The sequence below is a fragment of the Agelaius tricolor genome, unplaced genomic scaffold (genome assembly GCF_023055355.1).
Source record: "Agelaius tricolor isolate 1412-34295 unplaced genomic scaffold, bAgeTri1.0.p SCAF_28, whole genome shotgun sequence".
NCBI lineage: Eukaryota > Metazoa > Chordata > Aves > Passeriformes > Icteridae > Agelaius > Agelaius tricolor.
The window spans coordinates 2899596-2915115 of NW_027269288.1; the positions used below are offsets into that span (position 1 = coordinate 2899596).

General features: G+C 59.2%; 2 protein-coding genes across 3 annotated transcripts in view; both read right to left on the reverse strand.

Moving 5' to 3' along the window:
* Positions 1-1550: 1550 nt before the first annotated feature.
* Positions 1551-5074, reverse strand: KLHDC7A (kelch domain containing 7A). Its single transcript, XM_071448921.1, has one exon. It carries the CDS (start codon positions 5072-5074, stop codon positions 2501-2503), a length of 2574 nt encoding a protein of 857 aa, XP_071305022.1. The 3' UTR covers positions 1551-2500.
* A 4583-nt stretch (positions 5075-9657) lies between these two features.
* Positions 9658-15520, reverse strand: part of IGSF21 (immunoglobin superfamily member 21) — a 39527-nt gene continuing 33664 nt past the window's right edge. For both annotated transcript variants that reach the window (XM_071448796.1, XM_071448797.1), the window contains 6 exons: positions 15343-15458; positions 14315-14762; positions 11697-11782; positions 10842-11034; positions 10709-10747; positions 9658-9908 (listed from right to left, as the gene is read on the reverse strand). In XM_071448796.1, coding sequence (XP_071304897.1) covers positions 9835-9908; positions 10709-10747; positions 10842-11034; positions 11697-11782; positions 14315-14762; positions 15343-15458 — 956 coding nt within the window. In that variant the 3' untranslated portion in view covers positions 9658-9834. The remainder of the gene's footprint in view (positions 9909-10708; positions 10748-10841; positions 11035-11696; positions 11783-14314; positions 14763-15342; positions 15459-15520) is intronic.

The following is a 15520-nucleotide window of genomic DNA, read 5'->3' on the forward strand; positions in this document are numbered from 1 at the left end:
GCTGGCGGGGAAATGGGAATGAGAGAGCACCTGCTCCTGGAAAAGGTGGGAAAAGGGGATGAGGGAATGTCTGAGCTGGGAAATGCTGGGAAAATGGGATGAGAGAGTGTCTGCTCCCAGAAAAACTGGGAAAAGGGGATGAAGGAGCGTTTGAGCTGGGAAAGCTGGGAAAAGGGAGTGAGAGAGCATCTGCTCCTGGAAAACCTGGGAAAAGGGGATGAGGGAGTGTCTGAGCCGGGAAATGCTGGGAAAGGGGGATGAGGGAATGTCTGAGCTGGGAAAAACTGGGAAAAAGGGATGAGGGAATGTCTGAGCTGGGAAATGCTGGGAAAATGGGATGAGAGAGGGTCTGCTCCCAGAAAAACTGGGGGAAAGGGATGAGGGAGTGTCTGAGGTGGGAAAAGCTGGGAAAAGGGAGTGAGAGAGCACCTGCTCCTGGAAAAACTGGGAAGAAGGGATGAGGGAGTGTCTGAGGTGGGAAAACCTAGGAAAAGCTGGGGGAAAAATGGGAATGAGAGAGCATCTGCTCCTGGGAAAGCTGGGAAAAGGGGATGAGGGAATGTCTGAGCTGGGAAAAACTGGGAAAAGGGGATGAGGGAATGTCTGAGCTGGGAAATGCTGGGAAAATGGGATGAGAGTGGGTCTGCTCCCAGAAAAACTGGGGGCAAGGGATGAGGGAGTGTCTGAGGTGGGAAAAACTGGGAAAATGGGATGAGAGAGTGTCTGCTCCCAGAAAAACTGGGAAAAGGGGATGAAGGAGCGTTTGAGCTGGGAAAGCTGGGAAAAGGGAGTGAGAGAGCACCTGCTCCTGGAAAAACTGGGAAAAGGGGATGAGGGAGTCTCTGAGCTGGGAAATGCTGGGAAAGGGGGATGAGGGAATGTCTGAGCCAGGAAAAACTGGGAAAAGTGGATGGGGGAATGTCTGAGCTGGGAAATGCTGGGAAAGGGGGATGAGGGAATGTCTGAGCCAGGAAAAACTGGGAAAAGTGGATGGGGGAATGTCTGAGCTGGGAAATGCTGGGAAAGGGGGATGAGGGAATGTCTGAGCCAGGAAAAACTGGGAAAAGTGGATGGGGGAATGTCTGAGCTGGGAAATGCTGGGAAAATGGGATGAGAGAGGGTCTGCTCCCAGAAAAACTGGGGGAAAGGGATGAGGGAGTGTCTGAGGTGGGAAAAGCTGGGAAAAGGGAGTGAGAGAGCATCTGCTCCTGGAAAAACTGGGAAGAAGGGATGAGGGAGTGACTGAGACGGGAAAACCTAGGAAAAGCTGGGGGGGAAATGGGAATGAGAGAGCATCTGCTCCTGGGAAAGCTGGGAAAAGGGGATGAGGGAATGTCTGAGCCAGGAAAAACTGGGAAAAAGGGATGGGGGAGTGTCTGATCCGGGAGAATCTGGGAAAAGGGGATGAGGGAGCGCTGCTCCCTGCTCGCCTCCCCGGAGCTGCCGGCCGTGCCTAATTAGCGATGTCGAACAAGCAGCGCGCTCCTGCCTCCAATTAGGCTCGGCTTAAAACGAGGCGCGGGGTTCATTTCACCGAATGTTCGCTTTAATTTAGGCCCAGCTGTGCCTAAACCCCCGGCGCCGCTTTACACAGAGATTAAACACAGACAACTGCGCTCTCAGGAGGAGGAGGAGGAGGAGGTGAGAAATAACGAGATAAGAGATAACGAGGCCAGCCCCGAACTCTTCCCAGCGTGAGCGAGGTGTCCCAGTGATGCTGGCGGAGCTTCCGCGACCGCCACCCTAAACCGCTCCCCATCCGTGTCCGGGTCAATGTTCCCCACCTGGAGCCTAAATCGGGTCTAAATCAGGTCCAAATCGGGTCCCGAAGGGCGCCCGGACAGCTGGAGCCCGCGGAGATCCGGGATTTGCTGCCGCCCAAACAAACACGGCCCTGTTTGACCTCCCCTGAGCAAACGAGTCCGCCCAGCTCCTCCCGGCTCTTCCTGGAGCCTCCTCCGGGCTGCGATTCCCGGCAGGGCCCGAGGGTTTGATCCCTTCCTCCAGCCTGGGGTGTGGGAACAGGTCAGATTCAAGGATCTGATCCCTTTCTCCATCCCAGAGAGTGGGAACAGGTCGGATCCAAGGGTTTGATCCCTTCCTGCATCCTGGGCAGTGGGAAGAGACCAGATTCAAGGATCTGATCCCTTTTTCCATCCCAGGAAGTGGGAAGAGGCTGGATCCAAGGGTTTGATCCCTTCCTCCATCCCAGGGAGCAGGAAGAGGTCAGATCCAAGGGTTTGATCCCTTCCTGCATCCCAGAGAGTGGGAAGAGGCCGCATCCAAGGATCTGATCCCTTCCTGCATGCTGGGCAGTGTGAAGAGTGGGATCCAAGGATCTGATCCCTTTCTCCATCCCAGAGAGTGGGAAGAGGCCGCATCCAAGGATCTGATCCCTTCCTGCATCCCGGAGTGTTGGGAAGTAGTCGGCTCCATGGAGGGCCTGGATTGCACAGCCTGGGGGCTCCTTCTCCAGCTGCCACCGCTCCTTGGGGACCCCTCAGGGCCGGGGTGGCTCCGTGCCCCCCTCGGGCAGCACCAGGACCGCGGGCAGGAGGCTCCCATGGGGCTCCGGGAAGGGCCGCAGCTCCTTGGCCCCGAAGCGCGGCGAGACGGGGTCAGCCAGGAAGCGGAGATGGAAACCGCGGCCGAGGCAGTGGACGAGGCCGCCCAGGGCGGCGCAGCGCAGCCCGGCCGGCTCGGGCAGGGGGCGGCTGCCGCAGCGGTACCACAGCCTGGCGCTGGCGCTGCACCGCGACACGGCCACCTGGGTGCCACCGGCGCCGCGCCGCAGCTGGAAGCGGTACAGGAACCCGTGGGCGCTCACCAGCTCGGCCGTCCTGTCCTTGTCACCCACGGCCGGGCTGGCGGCCCAGCTGTCCCCGCGGGGGTCGTAGCGCAGCAGGAGCGAGCGCAGGGTGCCCCCGGTGACATAAATGTCCCCGTCGCACGCGGCGGCCGCGTGGGCCACGGCGAAGGCGTCCCTGGGCAGGGCGGCGGCGAAGGCCCAGCGGTCGCGCCGGGGGTCGTAGCGCTCCACGGTGGCCAAGCACTCGCCCCCGATGGCGTAGAGGTGGCCGTCCAGGGCCACCAGCTGGCAGTGCGGCCGCGCCTGGCGCAGGGGACAGATGTCGCGCCAGCTGTCGCTCAGGGGGTCGTAGCAGAGCACGCGGCACGAGGGGCTCCGCGCCCGGCCTGTCCCCTCCCAGCCGGGCACCAGGAACAGGTAATTGAACATGGAGCACACGGCGCAGCCCCGCCCGGCCACCTCGGCCGGCAGCTGGCACAGCTGGCACCAGCGGTCCCCGTCCTCGTCGTAGTAGCAGAGGCGGCCGCGGCGGTGGCCGGGCTCGGCCGGGGGGACATCGGCCACCACCAGGCGCGGCCGCCCGCGGCTGCGGAGCGCCGGGAGCAGCTCCCGCTCGCCGGCGTTGAGGCGGCCGTAGATGGACGGGGAGCGCAGCACCTGCAGGAGGTGGTTGCTCATCACCTGGAGGGCAGCATCCTGCAGGGCCCGCAGCTGCCGCGCCTTGGCTGCGCGCAGAACCTCGGAGCAGTTCCCCAGGTGCACCTGGCTGGGCAGTGACACCTGGGATGGCTCGGGAGCCGCAGCTGGAACCGCACCGGGCAGCGGGAGCTCGGGGCTGATCCCCAGGGTGCTGCTGGGAGAAGGTGGCTCTGGAGGGCTCTCGGTGCCCTCATGTGGAGCTGAGGCGGTGTCGGGATCAGGGATTTCCAAATCTGGATTCTCCCCCTGGGTTCCGGAGCTCTGTGGCTCCGCCTGGCCCCGCTCCCCGTGACACCGGGGTGTCCCCGCAGGGACGAAGGGCAGGGATGTCCGCCTGGACACCGACTCGGAGGTGGACTGCACGAAGTAGTCGTAGACTTTGCCCCGCAGGCCAGGCCTGGGCAGGCTGTCCCTGTCCCGGTCCCGGCGCTCCGGGATGAAGTTCTCCTCCACCTGGATCTTGGCCACCGAGGAGAAGCAGTGGGAGGTGTCCGAGCCCGCCTCTCTCGCCGTCAGCAGCAGCCCCAGGCTGGAGGTGACGCTGAGGGTCCGGACTGTCCCTGCGCTGCCCTCCCTGCTCCTCCCCGCTCCTCCAGCCGGATCCCGCTCCGTGCTCTGGGCGCATCCATCCCCCTCTGTCCGGGCGTCGGGAATCCCTGGGGAATGCCCGGAGCCCGGAGCAGCTGCGTCCCTCCCTGCGGGGCTGCCCCGGCCTCCGGCCACGGCCCCGGGGTCGTGAGAGCCCCGCTCGCTTCCCAGCGACATTCCCGGCTCACTTCCCACCTCCACTCCTGCCTTGCTTCCAAGGTCTCTTCCCAGCAAAATTCCCGGCTCACTTCCCAGCAAAATTTCTGCCTTGCTTCCCGGCTCATTTCCCAGCTCTCTTCCCACCTCAATTCCTGTCTTACTTTCCAACTTGCTTCCCGGTTCGCTTCCCAGCTCGATTTCTGACTCAATTCTCAATTTCTTTCCCAGCTCGTTTGTCTGCTCACTTCCCAACTCATTTACTGGCTTCATTATCAATTTGCTTCCTGGCTTTCTTCCTGGATTGTTTCCCGGCTTGATTCCCAGCCTGCTTCCCGACTTCCTTCCTGGCTGACTTCCCAGCTCTTTTCCCAGCTCGCTTCCCGTCCTGCTCCCGGGATCACTCCCCAGCTCAACCCCTGCTTCACTTTCTGATTTAATTCCCAACTTCCATCCCAGTTTCCTTCCCCACTCCCTTTCCATCCCGGCCGGACCGAGCGGGGCTTTCCTGAGAATCAGCTCCGAACCCACCTCCTCTCCTTCCTCCTCCTCCTCATTCCTTGGAAAGCTCTGCTCCCCCCGGAGAGCCGCGGGCTGCATCCCGGGGCCATTCCCACATTTGTCCCCCCCATCCCTCCTCAGAGCCCCATCCCCATCCCGGTTTTCCCGCTGCTCTCCCGGTGGGATTTTTCCCGGGGGAGGCGAGCGGTTCCTATAAAACCTGAAGGCCAGGGACAGGAGCAGCAGCGCGGCCGCCGACAGGAGCAGCTTCCCGGGCAGCGGCATCTCCGAGTGCCAGGCCGGGGGCACCCGCTGGGGCATTTTTCCATGCGGGAATGCCGAGGAGCCGATTAATGATTTGCCGGGAGAGGCCGGAGCGCGGCGGGCCGGGACAAGGTGACTTTGAGCGGGCAGAGCTGGCAGGAGGCTTCCGGAGGAGCCGCGAATGTTTGGGATGGGCTGGGCTCCAGGGAAAGGTGCAGCCCAGGGCCGGCTCTGTTGGCCTGGGAAACGGAGAGAGAGGCTCGGGGAAGGGCACCAAGGCAGGAAAAACATCCCCGGGGAGCTGCTGCTCCTCTGCGGAGCTTTAAAAAGGGTCGCGCAATGAAAAAAGAGGAAAAAGAAAAAAAGTTGTTGTGCCCAGCGAAGGCTCCTCATCCCTCGGTGCTCCCGGAAAAGGGAGGGAGCGGCAGCCGGGAGCCCTTTGGGCTGATGCCGAGCAGCTGCTCCGCGGCACGGCCGGGTGACGAATTCAGCAGCTGATTCAGTGATTAATTAATTCAGTGATTAATTAATTCAGCGGCCCTCGTTTGCCGCGCGCTGCCTAACGAGGGCTGACGGGAAAGAGCCCCGGAGCTTGTGGGGTCTCTCGGAGGCCGCCGTGGAAGAAGGAGGAGCTGGTGGAAAAGGAGCTGGGGGCGTCGGGAAGGGGGAAAATCCGGGAGCTGGGCAGGAAAGCGGGGCTGGAGTTCAGCTGTGGGCACGAGGAGAGGAGTGAAGGGAGGAGTAAAAACAGGGGGAAATTCGGGATGGGAAGGGATGGGAGTCGTCGTTCCTGAGGGACGCTGCAGGAATCGGAGTCACCGTGGGGAAACTGAGGCACGGCAGGGGAAGGTGCTGGTGGTGGATCTACTCCTGGCCTGAATTCCGAAGATTTTGGGGAGTTTTGTCCCCAAGATGATAAAAGTGGGAGCACGGTGGGGTGGGGGGAAAGGCGGGAGCCTGGGGAACGGCATCGCTGCCACCGCTGCCGGGGGAGCGGAACCCAAGGGGATCGGACCCAGGGGAGCTTCAGGGAGAGGCGGAAAAGAGCGAGGGAAGGAAGAGCCAAACTGGGCGTGGGTGGGAGCTCCTGTTTGCACTCAGGGACTGCTCCCTGCTGGCTCCATCCCAGCCCGCTGGGATTTTCCTCAGGGATGAACCCAGGGGACGTGGAGGGTGTGCGAGTCCCTGCCCGTGGGTGGCTGCGGTGCGAGGGGGCCCTGCCAGGGGTCTCCAGTGGGAGGTGGGAGCTCAGGAATTCACTCCCGGCGTCCTCAGCTTCCCAAACCTCATCCCACCAGCCGCTTCCCCAGATTTTGGGATGGGGAGGGGCCTCTGAACCCCCTCGGGCCAGGTTCTCCACCATCCCTGGCATTCCTGAGTGTTGAGGTGTCCCCCGGCCCAGGCTGGGATGCTGAAATTCCCGGGAAGGCTGAAATTCCCGTGGTGGAGGGGATGGGGCTGGGTCCCCCGACCCTCCAGCTGGAGGATCCTGTCCTAAGCACCGAAAAAGGTTTTGTATCCCTAAAAAGGATGGAAAGGGAGCACAGGAATGACGCCCCCAGGCTGGTTCAGCACTCAGGGATCCCTGTGCTCGGCCTTGCTGGGAACAGGGATCCACCAAGAGAGGATATTTAGGATATTTTATTTAGGATTAATTTAGGATATTTAGGGGAATATTTGGGGTGCTGTCCCCTCGTGTGGGGAAATGCAGCACAGGGGGAATTGAGATATTTCACTTAAAAGCTGGGTTTTGGAGCACGGGTGGTGTCAGGCATCCAAAACAGCCCCAGCCAAGCCCACCCGGCCTCTCCTCCATCCTGCTGGGGACAGAACCCCAAAATCCACCCCTGGGGGGCTCGGTTTGGCCAAAACCTTGGGAAAAGGAGAATTTCTCCTGCCTGGAGGCCCGGGCGGTGCCGGAGCTGAGGGAGGAGGGCCGCGTGTGGAGTCTGGGCACGCGTTCCAGGGCTCGGCTAATTGGGAAAGGGTCTGGCAGCCGCGACCTCCCGGGCCCTTCACCGCCCCTGCCGGGGCTTTCATCCCGCGGCTGGATCTGCAAAGACCCCGGCGCTTGAGAGCCGAGGAGGAGGAGGAGGAGGATGATGATGAATAATTCATGCGCTCGGCAGCCCCGTGAACGCAGCCGGCAGTGAGGGGGGAGGCGGGGGAGGCGCCGAGCGAAGCTCCCGCTGACTTTCCTGCAGGGCCGGAGCACCCCTGGTTCCTGCTATCCCAAAGAATCCACGGATTCCGCTGGATAAATCCCCGTTTATCCCTGCCTGCGGTGTGAGGGGAGCGGGAGAAGCGGCGCTGACGTCTCGGCGCTTGTGACTCTAATTGAGCGTAATTACCTCTTCCAAACCTGCTAGAACCTTTTTTGAAAGTCCCCTGGAATTCGGGAGCGTCGATAACGCCGCTCCTTTGGGGTTTTCAGCCGCCGTCAGCCCCTCGCGAAGGCGCTGCGGTTTCGGTGTTGTTTTTTTCCGAGCTAATCAGATCTCCTCGGAAGGTTGTCAGCAGCGGATCTGTCAGCTCTCATCAATAATGGAACAACCTGAGCCGCTCCTTTCCCCTCCAGCCTCCTCCTGCATTATTCACTGCCGGCGCCTCCAACAACGGGATCGGGAATGGGGGGAAAAGGGGGGGAAATTGGGGTCCTTTGCGAGCACCTGCAGGGAGAGGGCGGGGAGGGGAAGGGAGGGTCCGGCAGAGCGTGGATGGATCCCTTTGGTGGGATGGTGGGATGGAATCCCTTTGTGCGCCTCGTTTTGGCAGGAATTCAGGAACATTCTCCCAAAATGGGGAGAAGCTCCCAAATCCCCTCATTCATCTGCCTGCGCTGGCGCTCGGAAGGTCCCAGCATCTGGTCGAGCCATCCACGCCAGGAGATCCATCCCTTTTCCCAGGGATTCTTCCCAGAGCATCCCGAATTGGGGTGGGTTTGGGATGCAGCCCCACCCAGGCCGGCGTTCCTGTCCCAGCGCTCCCGGGGTGGCACCGAGCGGAGCCGGTGGAGGCCCCGCCGCTGGAATTGCTCCTCGTTTCCACGGGAATGCTCCTCATTTCCACGGTTCTGGGCTAAACCCGCCACATTTGCATTTAAATGGAGCTTCGGGCGGCTGGAAATGCTCGCTTTTCCAAGCGGAGAGGCCTAATGGCTGTTTAATCCTGGTGGTTGTTTAATTAGGGCGGGATGAGGCCGCTGGAGCGGCTCCGATCCATGAGGAAGGCCAGAAGGATCCATGGGAGGGGCTCTCCAGGGCGTGGGGGGAAACTGAGGCAGGGAGAATTCCTGAAGAAACGACGCTTCCTCTGAAAAAATGAAGATTTTCCTCTCGTCCGTGGAGTGGAAGCGCGGATCCGATGGGATTGGGATGTTTGGATGCCATTCCTTGGGGGTGGAAGCGGAGCTGCTGATCCTCCCACACGTCCCGGCCAGTCCTGATCCCACTGCTCCCAATCCGAAGGGTAAAACTCTGGGATTCCGTATGGGAAGGAGCTCTGGAGCTGCCATGGGCTCGTTCAGCTCCTCCGAGGCTGGGGAAGCAGCGAGGTTGGCAACGGAGCGGGGAAGGGCTGGGATCTGCTTAATAATAATTAATCATCACGGTGATAATGATGCTTAGCGCTCGTGCGGGGCTTGGGGAAGATGAGGCACAACACGGCTGCCAAATAATCCCCCAGGATTGCCAGTTCCCAGAGGAAAAGGCTTGGGAGTGCCCCAACCTCGGGATCCTTTCCCCCCAGGACATCCCGGCCCACAGCCAGGTGCTCCACAGTGAGGAAAAGGCTGGAAAACCTCCAGGACTGGGGCAAAACCACCTGGATTTTGCCAGGGGCCGTCGTGCAGCGGGATTGACGCCGTGCCGGGATGGGCACGGCGGGAATGGCCGGATCCAGCCCGTTTCCATGGGGACAGCTGGCCACGAGGGGACGGGACACGCTGCCCGCTCAAGTGTGAGCGCTGACATTTGGGGTCGGGAGCCGCCTGTCACTTGTCATTCCTCAGCCAGCCCGGGACGAGCGGCGCGCACGGGCCCTGGCTCCCAGCACAGCCAGAATCCCATCGGATAAACCCAGTGATCCACGACTTTGGGCTCCAGGCGCCGCCTCCGCGGCCTCGGGAGGGCTGGGGACGTGTGCGGGTCCTCACCCCGGGGATACAGGGCCTGGAGCATCTCGGGGCAGTGGGAATGCTGCACGCGGGTTTCTCCAGGGAAAATTTGGTCTTTGAATCCTTGAATTCTCCTGCTCCCCCTTCCAAGACCTTGCAAAGCCCCCAAGACAAAGCTGGGAACCCCGAGACGGACCTGGGAAGCACAAGATGGTGCTGGGAACCCCAAGAATGGAGCTGGGAATCCCAACATAGAGCTGGGAACCCCAAGAAAAAGCTGGAAACCTAGACATGGAGCTGGGAGCCCCAAGACGGAGCTGGGAACCTCGAGATGGAGCTGGGAGCCCCAACATGGAGCTGAGAACCCCAAGATGCAACTGAGAATCCTGAGACAGAGATGGAAACCCCAAGACAGCACTGGGAACCCCAATATGGAGCTGGGAACCCCAATATGGGACTGGGAACCCCGAGATGGAGCTGGGAATCCCAGCACAGGTAAAACATGAATTACGACCTTCTCCCAGAAGAGGTTTTCCTTTTTCCCTTTAATTCAATCGTCTGAGGAAGCCAAGACACGGAAAGAGACCGAGACTGTCGAGAGTATAGAAAAAAAAAAGAGCGGGAGACCCGATGGCTGGAGGCAGGAATGCCAGGAGGAGCCGGACACGGAGGAGGAAAAGGAGGAGGAGGAGGCGGTGAAGCTTCACGTGAGCTCCAGGATCACTGTCAGGGTGAGCGCCAAAATGAATCTGAAGCCACAGTGGCCGGGAAGTGAACCTGGAGAGGAGGAAAAAGGGATCAGGAGTTCATGGAGCCCCATCCCAACGCTGGGTTTAGAGCAGGATGGGGGCACCACTGGTTAGGAGGGGACCCCCCCACGCCCCAAAACTTGGCCTGGGGGTCGGGTGGAGATGAGGGATGGGGTGGGAGCAGCTGTGGGGTCCTTTTTGTTGTGAGGATGTTCCCGAGGACACCGGAGAGAGCTGGGAATGAGGAGAGATGGGAAAGGACATGGAATGAAGCAAGGAGATGGGAAAGGGCTTGGGATGAGGCAGGGAGAGATGGGAAAGGGCTTGGAATGAGGCAAGGAGAGATGGGAAAGGGTTTGGAATGAGGCAAGGAGAGATGGGAAAGGACATGGAATGAGGTGAGGAGAGATGGGAAAGGGCTGGGAATGAGGTGAGGAGAGGTGGGAAAGGACATGGAATGAGGCAAGGAGAGATGGGAAAGGGCTGGGAATGAGGTGAGGAGAGGTGGGAAAGGACATGGGATGAGGCAAGGAGAGATGGGAAAGGGCTGGGAATGAGGCTAGGAGATCAGAAAGGGCTTGGAATGAGGTGAGGAGAGATGGGAAAGGGCTTGGAGTGAGGCAAAGACAGATCAGAAAGGGCTTGGGATGGGTCAAGGAAGGATGGGCAAGAGCCTGGGACAAGGCAAGGAGAGATGAGTGAGTGCTTGGGGTGAGACAAGGAGAGGTGCCCCAGGGCCAGGGCCAAGGCAGGGCGAGGCCCTCTCCGCATGGCCCTTCCCTCCCTGAGCATCTCCATGGAAATCCCAGTGCCGCCAGCACCGCTCACCGTTGGAGTCTTCTGGCCCTCTGGGAATATTCGGATTTTCTAGCGGGAAGCAAAGAGCAGAGAGACAATTTTAGGGGGGAGGCACCACGCAGGGGCCCGCGGAGAGCGCGGCGGGGCCGCGGCGGGGCCGTACCGAAGACGATGAGGCGGGTGTGGGTGTCGGTGGAGCCCAGCGGGTTCTGGGCCGTGCAGCGGTACATGGAGCCGTTGAGCTCGGCCGGGACCCGCTCCAGCACCAGCTCCTTCCCGTCGTGCTCCGCGCTGCCGTCCAGGAGCCGGCTCCCCACGCGCGTCCACGTGAACAGCGGCTCCGGGAACACCTCGTTCTGCAGGGAGAGGGGCAGGGGCAGAGGGGAGCAGGATCAGCAAAGCTGGAGATGAAACCATCACATCTGCCTTGGGGCTGGGGTTGGGTTTGAGTCTGAGCTTGAGTTTGGGTCTGGGTTTGGGTTTAGGTTTGAGTCTGAGCTTGAGTTTGGGTTTGGGTCTGGATTTGGGTCTGAGTTTGGGTCTGGGTCTGGATTTGGGTCTGGGTCTAGGTTTGAGTCTGGGTCTGAGTCTAAGTCTGGGTTTGAGTTTGGGTTTAGATTTAGGTTTGGGTCTGGGTTTGAGTTTGGGTTTGGGTCTGGGTCTAAGCCTGGTTTTGAGTTTGGGTTTGGCTTTGGCTTTGGGTCTGGGTCTGAATCTAAGTCTGAGTTTGGGTTAGGGTTTGGGTGTGAATATATCTGGGTCTGAGTCTAGGTTTGAGTTGGGGTTAGAAAGAACCTTTAAGCTCCTCCCATCCCATCCCAAGAGCAGGGACACCTTCCACTGTCCCAGATTGCTCCAAGCCCCACCCACCCTGTCCCTGGACACTTCCAGGGTGGAACAGCCACAACTTTGGCCAACCCATCCCAACATAGGCACCGTGATGCCACCAAGGCAAGCCCACATCCACATCCTTGGATCAAGGCTGTCCGTTGGCCTCCGTGGCCGTGGGAATGCTGACCTGGAAGCCCTGCACCAGGATCCGCACGGTGTCCCCCACGCGCGCCCTCGTCGGGGTCATCGTGATCTTCGGACCCTTGGGAGCAACTGCACGGGAAGGGGACAGGAGGGGCCGTCAGCGCCGCGCGACTTTCCCGGTGCTGGGGCTGCCCTTGGAGGGGTTAACGAGGCTGTGATGGATGATCCCGGTGAGGGGTGGCAGCCCAGGGGTGGCAGCTCCGCGATTGATGGCCGGGCTGAGTGACACCGGAATGACGGATGGACAGGGAGGGAAGGACCCCCCGGGCGGGAGAACGGGAGAAGTGTGTGGCTGATGGATGGCTGGGAAGGAGTTATTTCCCAACCAAGCCCGTCTCCACTCGGATAAAAAAGGCCAAGAAGGATCAGGTTGGTTTGAAGCCAGGGAGATGGACACCTCAGAGGAACATTCCCAAAAAATGCGGCCTTGGTGACTCTCACCCAGGTGCTGTTAGCACAGGAGCCAACCCCAAAGCCTGGCTGGCACAAAATCCCAAGGACAGTGTGGAAAAAACTGGGAATGCCTTTTCTCATGCCAGACTAGGGATGCTCCTCTGCTGGGATGGAGGGACACCACACAGGATCTGCTGCTGCTTCCAGCTGGGGCCATGTGGATGTCCCTGCTGCGCCAGAAGTGGGATGGGACATCCCAGGAGCTCCCTGGACTTCCATGGAGTGAGAAGGGGAAATGGGCAGGAGCGAGGTTGAGCTTTGGAGGTGTCACCTTTTTCCATCCAAGCTTTGTCATGGATGGGACAAAATGGACCTGGATGTGACCCCAGCAGGACACAGAGGGACAAAGAGCCACCAGAGAGCGGTGGTGGAGGACACTGGAAGCCCTTGGAATGGCCATCCCTGCCCTGGGATGCTCTGCCTGGACACCCTGAGACCATGGGCTGCTCTTTCCATGTGGGATGTGGCCCTCTGGAGCAGGACCAGGTGGGATGCACTGAAGGTCATCCCACCACACCCTGATTGGGACCAAAATGCAGCTTTTGGGTTGGTGTTGGGTTTAATGCAGCTTTTATTTGGAATGTCTTCTCTTTTATTTGGAATCTATATTTTATATGTACCCACAGTGTGTATTTATACTATGGATGTAGGGAAAGGGTTAAGGGGATCTGCTGGGATGGTTCCCAAAAAACTGGAGTGGATGGGCACCCAAGGAGCTGCAGGGACGCCCCCAGGGATGAGGAGAGCCCTGGATTTGGGGACTGGGGACAATGTGGGCTGAGCTTTGCCAATCCAGGTCTTGGACCCCCTGGGCAAGAGCAGCAAAGCCACAAGGTCTTGATCTTGGATCTAAACCCAAAGAGCTACAGGAAGTGGGAAAATGCAGGATTTCCGTACGTTTTGGATGCTGGGGAAGAGATTTAATGCGAAGATGTCGGGAAGCCAAGGAGAAGCTCTCCAGGAGATGATGAGGAGCCAAGTGCTCCACTTGGCCTGGAGCAAAGCCCGGGCTGCTCCACCTGGCTGCAGGCTGGGAGAGCCTTTCCAGAGGATGTCCTGAGGCTGGAAAACCCTGTGGAGAGCTCAGCCTCTTCCAGCAGGAGCAAGAGAGGGGAGGGGAGCCTCAGGCAGGGTGAGAGATGGTGATGGACCCGTGGATCCCACGGTCACCTGAGGAGCTTCTGCTCTTCCAGGAGCCTGGGAATGTGGGGAGCCAAATTCCCTGGCTTCAATCCCATCAGCCTGTCACAGCTCCATGGGCAGGAGCCAGCTCGGGAATTCCCTCCCTGGCAATTCCCACTGGGATGAGCTTTGTGGCAGCCAATAAGGGTCATGGGATGTCCTTGGATCTCCTGGGATTGGGATGGAGGTGACAGCTCCGTCTGCAGCTCCAACCTCCACCTCTTCCTGCTCACCACGACACAGATTCCCCAAAAATCCCAGCAAACCCCACCCTAAACACTGCCCATGGCCGGAGGACCATAAACACCTGGAAAATCTCTTCTCCTGCCTGGTGGACATCCCAGATTCCCTCCTCTCATCCCAAGTTTTGTGGAGCCTTGGCATCACCACCTCTATCCCAGTGCAGCCCCATGGGATCCCCACGCGTGCCTAAAAGCCCCCAGAAGAAAAGGAAAAGGACAAAAAGAGAGAGAAAATGTGTGCAAGGAAAGAAAAACACGTGGAATTAAAACAAAAAACAAAATCCTGTGGAAAATTCCAGAAAAAATGGGGGGAAAAGTGCCAAAAAAAAAAAGAAAAAAAGAAGTCAAGAATAAAAAATAAAAAGGTGCCAAAAATTAAAATAAAAAGAAAAAGTGGAGAAAAAAGAAAAAAAATTAAAAACCCCAAAATTGAGAGGAAAGTAAAGAAACAAAAAGGAAAAAGCAAGGGGAAAAAAGGAAAACAGGCCAAAAATAGCGAAGGGAAAAATAAAAAGACAAAACTGGGTGGAAAAGGCAAAAAATGGGAGAGAAAGGCCAAAAAATGGAGAGAAAAGGCAAAAAATTGAGAGAAATGCCAAAACCTGTAGAGAAAGTCCAAAAAATGAAAACAGAAAAACCAAAAAAAACCCAAAAAAGACGAAAATCCCGCAAAATGGACAAAAGTGCCTAAAACCCAGGAAAAGCCCCAAACCCATTGGTTTACCTAGCGTGACCTCAGACTGCATGGGCATGGAGAGCGCCGGGTGCTTGACCTCGCAGCTGAAGAGGGCCTCGTTGTCGATTTGGGGGTTCAGGGTCCACGTGAGGGTGGCCCGGGCCTCGACGGTGCCGTCGCTGACGGGCGCGTGTGTGTGCCGGAAGTAATAGATGGGCTCGGCCATGTGCACCCAGCGCGGGAATTCCCGGCTTACAACCGTCTCGGGAATGCTTTCCGTCACCGCATCCCGCTCGGCCGCCAGCCCCCGTGGCGCATCCGCCGTGGGAAAGGGGTTCCCCATTCCCAGCTCGCCATCGGCCGCCAGCGATTTCGGCACCTTGGTGTCATCCAGGTCGCGGTGCAGGAGGCTCCGGGGGGCCCAGCTGCTGGCGCCGGCCGGCGGCTCCGGCAGTGGGGTGGCCTCGATGGGCTCCCCGTCCCGCTTGAAGTACACCTGGAGGGGACAAAGGGGACCGTGAGTGCGGCGGGGGTGTCCTCAGCACCCCTTTGGATGGAACCCACGGTCCTTTGCCCACTCCCAAATCCCAAAGATTTGGTTCATTCTCCACTCCCAAATCCTGAAGGTTTGGTTCATTCTCTCCCTAATCCCAAAAGTTTGATTCATTCTCTCCCAAATCTCAAAGGTTTGATCCTTTCCCCACTCCCAAGACCTGAAGGTTTGGTTCATTCTCTCCCCAATCCTAAAGGTTTGGTTCATTCTCTCCCAAATCCTGAAGGTTTGGTCCTTTCTCCACTCCCAGATCCTGAAGGTTTGGTTCATTCTGTGCTCCCCAGTCCCAAAGATTTGGTTTGTTCCCTGCTCCCAAATCCCAAAGGCCCGGTTGGTTCCCTGCTCCTGAATCCTGAAGATTTGCTCCTTTCCCCACTCCCAAATCCCACAGTCTCCATGGAAAGATGGGATTTGGGGAGCGGGTTTGGCCTGATGGAAGAGCACAAGGATCTGGTGGATTTTACAGAGGAGGTGTTGGGTTATCCCATGTGCCGGGGGAGGGATGGTCCCGCCAGGAGCTCACCAGTGGCGCGGGCTTCCCGCCGGACACCACGCACACCAGGGTGAAGTTCTGCGCCTGGTAGCGGCTGAAGGGCGCTGGGGTGTCTGCGGCCAGCACCGAGATGGACGTCGGGGGAGCTGCAGGGGCAGAGCCAGGAGGTCAGCATGGAGTCCTCAACAACCCCCATCCCATCCTCATC

Coding starts and splice junctions, on each gene's coding strand:
- KLHDC7A (XM_071448921.1), bottom strand. CDS start 5,074: ATGCCCCAGCGGGTGCCCCCGGCCTGGCACTCGGAGATGCCGCTGCCC.